Consider the following 9,547-nt stretch of genomic DNA (forward strand, 5'->3'; position numbering starts at 1 on the left):
GGGCAGGGAAGAAGCTACACACTGTAATAGGCTCTTACTTTGAAAATATCTTTTACTTCACATTTTAAAAATGTATTCAGTGGTAAACTGATTTGAAAAGCAAATTCTTCCTTAGGCCATTATTGTATTTAAAGTAATGCATTTTCTTTGTGAGAAAGCTTTTTACAAATATGACTCTTTCAGAACAATACGTAAACACCAGGGAGGGAGGTCAGTCATGTACATTTTGGCTTCTATGGCCCGCGGTTTTAAGTTGGATGGCGATCTTCGTACCTGCATGATAGGTCGAGTCCAAGTTGTGGTTCGATTGTTATGATTGACATAGTATGTGCGCCCCTTAGCATCTTTTCTTTCTTCCCAGCCTGAAGGCAGACCCGGCGTGGTATGTACATAGGCCACTGATGGCTGTTTGTGCAAGAAATCATTATTATTTAATACCTTGCATTTGTTTTCTCATCAGTTGAATAAAGTAATGTACACCTAGATAATTATTATTTTCTCTAGACAAAGTTAATTAGTTCTATTTATATAGAAAATACTTCCAAGTGTCTGGAAAACAGCAATAGATTTCCAATAGCTTCAAATCTACTGTGGAATGAACCCCAATTCTTACAGAACTTGGTTCTAAGACCCCCGTAGTCTTCAATGTAAAGGGTTGCTGCTAAGGTGATCATAGGGGAAGGAAAAACATTATCATCTGTTCTGGCTACTAAATTCCGCTGCCAAACCAGGTAGAACTTAAAGGTATTTCAAACTGCCCAGTGTCACTGTGTATGAGAGGGATGCTGAGTTTCTCCTTGATGTAGCTCCCATGGGGTGCTCTTCTAGCTTAGTCCTAAATTTCTCCATCAGCTTAGGACCCTTACACTGTACCTTTTGGGGCAAAATTTTAAAATCCCAACACACAGCCCCTTCTCTAGGATGGACGGTCACACAGTAGCATAGAATCTGGAGTACCACCCAGGACATCGGTGTGCCCCAGCTCAGGAAGTCTTCCAGCACCCAGCCTCACACCCGAGGCTGTGTGCACCCAAGTCCACTGACAGAAGTGTGTTTCTTTGAAGGCGAACACAGCTTGGCAGTCTTTGGATTTAGAGACCTGTCCAACATAGAGTGACTGTATTTAGACAGTCTACATTTGATCACAAGAAGATCCCTGAGAAACAGTCTAATAAATGCAGTGTGGATGGAGAAACACTGAAAAACAAGGATGTGTTGATGATGTATGGAGGCACTGGGACAGATGCTGGAGATCAGAGCTGTCCCAGGAAGGCTCGAACGCATAGGTGATGCATGTAAGATCTGTGCCTGCGAAAGAGCCCTAAGTGGGGAAAAGCTCAGAAGCCGACCACAGCTACACCACGGCCCCTAGGAGAATCTAAAAGTATAGGAACCCCTGCCTTAGGAATAACATGTGAGGTTACAAAAGGAAGCCACTTCTTTTAGAGTACTCGTCCTTTCTCTAGCCAGGATCTTCTCCTGTCCCTCCAGATATTTTAGCAGGTGTCATTTTCTTGCTATTAGGCTGAGAATACAAATTTCCTCTGAACCCAACTTCTTCCTGTGCTTATGCCACCTCTTCCCTGCACTACCAACAATGTGTCTTGGTGAAGATGATCACTTGGAGTTCCTTGGTGGACCCCAGGATCTCAAATTAGAGAAAGCACCAACAAGGACGCTGCCAAGTCATTTGGAAACCCCATCTACAGAGAAGCAATGTGCTAACCTCACAGGCTTAAAAGCACAATTCAGAGAAGGATCACCTGTGTAAGATCATGAAGCAGCTGATTTTAGATTATGCATAAGAAAACTTTCGGCTAAAAACGCGGCAACCATTTCCTTAACATTTCCTGAGATAAAGTCCTAAAGCTCCATAAAGATAGTTTATAAAGACAGAAAGACTCGGATCATACAGTATTCTGGATCCAGGTGTGGAGACTCAGCAGGAGCAGAAGAAACATCAACAATGACTTAATCCTTTCATGAATATTAAACATCAAGGAATTAGCACGCAGTCCTAGTGAAGCTCCTTCCTCCCCTCCTCCTCTAGCAGTGATGCCAACACAAAGGGCTACGTGGATCCGGGCACTTCAATGGACTCCTCTGCTGAGCTAAGTTGTAACCTAAGTTCGTGGTCAATTAGTACCTCTGGCAAAGTATGTGCTATCAAGTTTTGACCTACTATTGTTTATCCAATCAATCAAACACTAAATGGAATTTGTTACATTCTCAGGTCCCTCTTCCCAGAGCCCTCCCCTTCCGGTGATCCACCTCCCCCTCTCCCAGGCCCCTTCCCTCCCACAACTCCCCACAAACCACCCCGCCCCGTCCTGCCCCTGGAAAACTCAGCTCTGGAAACCTTAGCTCTGGAAACCTTTGGGATATTTTTGCAGTTACTGAATCTCTGGAAAGGACACTGAAGAGGCAACTGATAAACTGAAAGCACTTGGATGTGTCATAGATCATCTCAGAACTGAATCCTAAAGCTGTATGAATTCTAGCAACCAGGTTACTTTGTTTTTTTCCATTTTTTTTTTTTTTTTTTTTTTTTTTGAGACACAGTCTCGCTCTGTTACCCAGGCTGGAGTACAGTGGCGCAATCTCCACTCACTGCAACCTCTGTCTCCCACGTTCAAGTGATTCTCCTGTCTCAGCCTCCCAAGTAGCTGGGATTACACACGCGCGCCATCATGCCCAGCTAATTTTTGTATTTTTAGTAGCAGGGGGGTTTCACCATGTTGGTCAGGCTGGTCTCGAACTGCTGACTTCAGGTGATCCACCTGCTTTGGCCTCTCAAAGTGCTGGGATTACCAGTGTGAGCCACTGCACCCAGTCATACAGGTTACTTTCATACAGCCACAGTGAACAGCACTAATCAGTTTGTGGAAAATTACGAGTGTAGTACAGAACACTGAATTTGATTAAAATGTTCATTCTCTCTTCTATTGAGAACTGAACTGGCAACCTGTAATTTAGTTACATTTATGTGAGAGGGCCATTTGGAAATGTTTCTTTACAGTGTTCTTTCCCAATGACCACAAAGTACAACCTGTGCTGACGATTTCATTTGTAACTCACACTGCCTCCCACCCTGCATGGCTAGTTGAGGGGGCAGGACTCAGCTTCTACAGACAGACCATGGAAGGGCCCGCCACGAAGCCAAAACCAGCCTTCTGCTGTTCTATGCTTGTATGTTCCACACTAGCTTAACAAAAAAGTAATCAAGAAACCAGTTAGAAATTGCGACTTAGCTTAACACTTCACAGCTTTTCATTGTAGACTGAATACACTGCTGCTTTGTGATGCCCAAAAGCCATTAGCTACAACTTCCTAGTGGCTCTTTCATTAAAATAAAGAACAAGATTGTAAGCTGCAGAAGTTTCAATATGCTTTTAAAAATAACCACTTTGATGCTGACCATCACAGATTTGCCAAGACTTGCACCAACCCTGTACTGGTGGCCTTGTGCATTTTTAGAATATATACAACAAAGACTGAAAATACTGTGCTATCCCTCTCTTTTATCTCATGGGGAGGGCCCTGGCTTAGTCTGCCAGAAAGTGACACCACTGTGCATTTATTTGCCTTAAATCAAAGGGCTGTGGTTTCTTGGCTGAGAATCAGTGCCTGTTTATTAGACTACAGGAATGAAAGCACCATCATAGAAAGAAAGCTATACCAGGACGGTTACTTCAGCACAGCATATAGAGTCATAAAGGCAGGGTAGGGCAGCGGAAAGTCCTTGAATGTTGGGAAATTAACATCGTAGTGCCTTCACATCACTGAATATTATGTAACTATTAACATGTCCCAGAAGAATGACCATAAGTAAAAAAAAAAAAAAATCAAGTTGCTGAGTAATGTATATACGACATCCCATTTTTAAAAAATAAAATAAAGTGGCACAATGTGTACCTATGTGTACATAGCCATATGTCTGAGAGAGCACACGCGGAGTGAGATGATATAATCCCACGGTGGCTCCAGCCCAGGACAATACACTTCAGTGTGAGTGACGGCAGAGGAACAGAGGGGTATCGAAGAGGAAAACACGGGGTGAAGAGACAGAATTGCAAGACAGAAAGTCAAGGGCATTCATGACAAAGGATGTGGAAGAGACATGCAGGATACAGCTGAAGAGAAACGGATGTGATCCTTTCAAACCTAACTAGGTAGGGAGATCTATCTCTTCTACCAGAGTAGATGAAACACTTAGGAATGAATATTGCCAAGCCTGTGGGAAGAAAAAACCCAACCTATGCTGAAACTCAGTGACGGGGAGGGGAGAGTGCAGGCAAGAAGGCAAGAAAAGGGCAGTCTAAAGTGCCACTCGTGATCTCATTCAGAGGGGTCACCTCGTCCTGCCAGGTGACCCTTGCCATGGAGCCTGGTACTGCAACGATTCCATTTACACTTCATTTACTACATCAGCTACCCAAACTCTCCAAAGCTACAAGCAGGTTGCAAGGCCAACAAAATACAAAAATAGGTGATATACAGATGATGTTCATCAGCACTGAATTCTACTAAAATTACTTCATAAAATGATCTTGTCCCCCTCGAAGCTCCACTACTCCCACAGAAATTGCAAGTGCACAGTGGGAAATAGTTCATGTAGAATTTCTTGAATTCTACTGGAGGCTGCCTCACTCAACACATGACTCACGTAAACCACTGTAGCTCAATACCTTAACCTGAGCTGAGTGTTCCGGGGCTGACTGTTGCCAGTTTGATTTTCCCCTGTACAATGCTGAGCATTAAATTGAAGTCATCAATATCTTTTAGAAAATCAGCAGTTGTATATGTAAAGCTATCCACAAGTAATGAGCAGTTACAGGAAAATACAACACAGGTGAAACAACAAGGAAATTCTTTAAACAGCTACTGCAGTGCAAAGCATCAACTACAAGCTAGCCTAACTTTAGGGATCAAGTGGAAAACAGGCAGTTAAAATACATGGTCAAATCTAAGTCACCCACAAACAAGAATACCATAAATTATTCAAAATAATGAATAAGAATGGTTGGTTTAGAGAAACATCAATTTTTCTAGATCACTTATATATCTTAATTATGCTCCCCTGGTGTTAACGGAAACTTGTTCATTCCTGTGAGGAGAGCCCCTGGTGGCAGAGAAAGGGTCACTGGTGCATTCTGGAGACAAGAAAAGTCTAACTCCCTGTTAGAAATGTGGTAGGGGAGATACAGAAAAGAGAATGGCTCTGGGCACACCCAGAAATCACATGCAGTCTAATGCAATTCCTGTGGCTTCTCTGATTTTCTTCCAACCAAATTATTTTTACCACGCATTCTAATGAAAAGGAAAAACTTATCAGGAGGACAAACACTTAAAGCCAAAAATATCTTCTAAATGGTCAAGTTAAACACACTTAACCAAAGCCTGATAGTATTCTTAATAAAATTATGTGGAACTAAAAAATCATTCTATCTTAACCAGTACCTTTAAACAATCCCAAAATGAGAAGCTTAAAATAAGAAACGTGTGCAGCTTTGTAGCACAAAGGAGCTAATCTCATTTTTAAAAAGAGCGTACATTCACCACTACATGAAATATTAAAACTGCCCCGCAGCCTCTTGCCATTGATGTCTGATAAAGTGGATCATTACCGTTGGTTCCTCACCACCCGTGACAGTTGATGAACGCGCTCTCCTAGCTGGGGCACTGGGCTGTGAATGATAATTTACATCAGTAAAATGCACTTAGGGGATGACCCACGGCTGTCTGAATCAGGGACCACTGCTGTGGACCAGTGCTGTAAGGCAGGTGACATGAGATCAGAATCCCTGAAACCCACTCTGTCCAGACAAAGCTGAGCAGTCGCTGATGACCAGAAGCACAAAGGAAGCTGACCCCTACGCCACCCGAGGTGGCTCATCCTTGATCTGGGTAAACAATGACAACCTCAAAAGAGTGAGCTGCCTTAGAGAAAAATGGAAAGCTGGTCTGGTTTTGCCCCCCATTATCAAATAATTAGCAGATTCTAAAATCCGCCAACACTCAAAACTCAAGAGGCCACTGGTGATCAGTGAGTTTACAGCATCACAAAGTACAAAGAAAGAGGGAAGAATCACCAGTTTCCAGGAAAGTGAGCTCTTTGGGAAATAACATTGACATTGATTTTGAAAAGGAGAGAAAGTGCCATTCGTTCAAGGAAAATCACAGATCATGAGGCTGAGAAGGATCCCACCAGTCCATCTCAGTTAATTGTTTTGTTTGTGGGGGCCCTGTACTGAAACCATCCCAGAAAAGATGCTCTTCTCAAGCTTATTATTAAGTCTCTCCAGCATAAGTCACAAATGACTCTATTATTTTGGCTGCTTCCTTGACTAGTATACTCATTAATTTTTTCTCAAACATAAAAAATGAAAACCTAGGCCGAAATATCCTTTGAAGTCAAGAAAAAACATATATGAGAAGGAAGACACTGTGATTTCAAAAACCTTAAATGCACTTTTCCCCTTCAAATTCATACATAATACATTATTAGTCTTAAAATCATGAAGGTTTTATAGCAACAGACAAAACTGTCAAGGTAAAACATCAAATTGAACACGTTAAAACCACATATTTTCACCTCCAAAAGAAACAAATTTATGTAAAATTTCTTATTTTTCATGTGTACATCAAACATCTCTCAAGGCAGTTCTAGTCTACCTTCCAACTTGAATATTTATTTTTACATACATCAGGTGTTACAAAATCCCCTACACTTCTACATTTGCTGATAGCTATTAAAATGATGAGAGAGTTGGAAAGAATTATAGCCAATTCCTGGTGAGCAGAGCTGCCTTTAAAGAGAAGGTAGAGAGGCTCTGTCGAGTTCAGACTTCAGGTCATTAGGAAGGGAAAGGAACATGTGGATGGTCGCCCAGAAGAGTTCTTCCTGGTTAAAGGGACTCGTGTTTTCAAAGTACAGATCACTGGAGCATAACTATAGTAACTCAGTAAAGTAAAAGGAATTACGAATGTACCAAGAAGTTTAAGTGAGCAAATCAAAATTGGTATAAATTTGGGTGAAAAACTAACGCAATGAAAGTTCCAGCATTTTAGAGATGGGTGGCAGTAACAATTCTCTGTATTGGAAATCCACTTTCCTAGGGCAATTTGCCAGGAAATTTAAAAACATCTCATTTATATGGTAAATAAATTTACACAGGAAAAACTCTTTTTGCAGCAGCCCAGATGATTGTAAATGAAAGCCCAAAAAGTTAACTGATGACTGGAAATTAGCATGGGTTACCGGTGGTAGATGGCCCTGTTCTGCAACCGCGTCGGTGACACTGCATGACCTCAACCTTGAGGAGGGTTCTCTTTGCTGGAAGGAGAGGAAAAGACAGGAAGCATCAAGAAATATATCCTTGAAAGCAACTTTCATTGGTTTAACAAATACATCACTCAACCATATTCACCATTCTTTGATATTAGAAGGTAATTAAATGAAACATCTTTTCAGAGCAAGGACAGTCATCCTTGAAAAAGTCATCTTCCACTTTAATTTTCAGTTAAGCAGACTGGAATTGTGATTAGTCCTTAGAATTAATGGTAAAAATAAGAGGAGACCAAAACTTTCGGAAAGGAGACTCAACAGGACTCTGCAACACTCTAATGCTGCTTTACAAACAGTAAGAAGCTAGCAGTCTTATAGTTTGCTTTAAGATGCATCCTCCAGGTAAATTTTAATGTGATGTGAATAGAGGGGAAAAAGAGGAAGAAATAAGAAATAGTGATATATGGCTACCCACATTTATTACTACAATTGACAAAGAGTCAGTTGCATCCTATATTCAGAGGAGCTCAGACATCATCTTGGCCTACTTCTGAAAGATCTGGTATTTATAATTTTAGCTTCTTCTTCTTCTCTCTTTTTTTTTTTTGAGACCGAGTCTTGTTCTACTGCCCAGGATGGAGTGCAGTGGCGTGATCTGAGCTCCCTGCAACCTCCGCCTCCCAGGTTCCAGTGATTCTCCTGTCTCAGCCTCCTGAGTAGCTGGGACTACAAGCCCCCGCCATCACACCCGGCTAATTTTTTATATTTTTAGTAGAGATGGGTTTCCCCATATTGGTCAGGCTGGTCTCGACCTCCTGACCTCAAGTGATTCACCCACCTCGGCCTCCCAAAGTACTGGGATTACAGGCGTGAGCCTCCATGCTCAGCCAATTTCAGCTTCTAAGTGGACTTCAAGTAGTAAAGACAGGAATAATTAAAAACAGTGTGATCAAACTAAAATAAAAAAAGATATAGTGTGTAGTGTCCAATATTCCTCTCACTTGTTTGTATTAGTCTATGTGGTTAAATGAAGCCTAACTGACAGGAATGAAGATTAGCAGCAGGTCACATACAGAAGCCAGAGTCTCCTTATCAGCAAGTTTATCCATGGTATCAATTTCTAGTATTCACTCATTTTTAACATTTTGTGGTAAGTAAATGGTACAAGAAGACTCTGTGGTAGGGATGGGGGACAATTCACCCATCTAGGTCTATATCTCTGTTTTGGTACCAGTACCATGCTGTTTTGGTTACTGTATGCAATTCCTCAAGGATCTAGAACTAGATGTACCATATGACCCAGCCATCCCACTACTGGGTATATACCCAAAGGATTACAAATTATTCTACTACAAACTTTCCACATTGGTTATTGTGAAAGAATCAGTCTTTAATAAAAGTGTCACTGTTGCTCAGGCTGGAGTGCAGTGGCGTGATCTTGGCTCACTGCAACCTCTGCCTCCCGGGTTTAAGAAATTTTTGTGCCTCGGCCTCCTGAGTAGCTGGAACTACAGGTGCACCCCACCACACCCAGCTAAGTTTTGCATTTTTAGTAGAGACAGGGTTTCACCATGTTGGCCAGGCTGGTCTTGAACTCCTGACCTCAGGTGATCTGCCTGCTTCAGCCTCTCAAAGTGCTGGCATTACAAGCATGAGCCACTGCGCCCAGCCAAAGCTTAAGTTCTTGCCCTTGAATACAGATTTGACTCTCATTTAACAGTGAACACGATGTGAAAATAATACGATATTGTATTTGGGTCTTAAGGATATTTCATGCATCTAGAATAATTAAATGCAGGAGCTCCCCATTCGAAGAACTAAAATTGCTAACTTATTACTAATGCTGAAGAAAATTACGATGTTTACTTGGTTTACAAAAGGTGTGTTACCGCCATGGATTCTGTGGTAACTCCTTGGTTTTATAGGTTTTAAAAACAGGGCTTCATAATGGTTGAACTAGTTTACAATCCCACCAACAGTGTAAAAGTGTTCCTATTTCTCCACATCCTCTCCAGCACCTGTTGTTTCCTGACTTTTTAATGATCGCCATTCTAACTGGTGTGAGGTGGTATCTCATTGTGGTTTTGATTTGCATTTCTCTGATGGCGAGTGATGATGAGCATTTTTTCATGTGTCTGTTGGCTGTATGAATGTCTTCTTTTGAGAAATGTCTGTTCATATCCTTTGCCCACTTTTTGATGGGGTTGTTTGTTTTTTTCTTGTATATTTGTTTGAGTTCTTTGTAGATTCTGGATATTA

General features: G+C 41.5%; 1 protein-coding gene across 9 annotated transcripts in view; it reads right to left on the reverse strand.

Moving 5' to 3' along the window:
• NEDD4L (NEDD4 like E3 ubiquitin protein ligase) overlaps positions 1 to 9,547 on the reverse strand; it is a 377,737-nt gene that overhangs the window by 63,169 nt on the left and 305,021 nt on the right. For 5 of the 9 annotated variants that reach the window (XM_017890461.1, XM_017890465.1, XM_017890467.1 and 2 more), the window contains 3 exons: positions 7,262 to 7,336; positions 5,628 to 5,687; positions 274 to 405 (listed from right to left, as the gene is read on the reverse strand). In XM_017890461.1, coding sequence (XP_017745950.1) covers positions 274 to 405; positions 5,628 to 5,687; positions 7,262 to 7,336 — 267 coding nt within the window. The remainder of the gene's footprint in view (positions 1 to 273; positions 406 to 5,627; positions 5,688 to 7,261; positions 7,337 to 9,547) is intronic. The other 4 variants (XM_017890462.1, XM_017890469.1, XM_017890470.1 and 1 more) reach the window with 2 other exon arrangements.

This window comes from Rhinopithecus bieti, unplaced genomic scaffold (assembly GCF_001698545.2).
Source record: "Rhinopithecus bieti isolate Rb0 unplaced genomic scaffold, ASM169854v2 scaffold_17861, whole genome shotgun sequence".
Classification (NCBI taxonomy): Eukaryota; Metazoa; Chordata; class Mammalia; order Primates; family Cercopithecidae; genus Rhinopithecus; species Rhinopithecus bieti.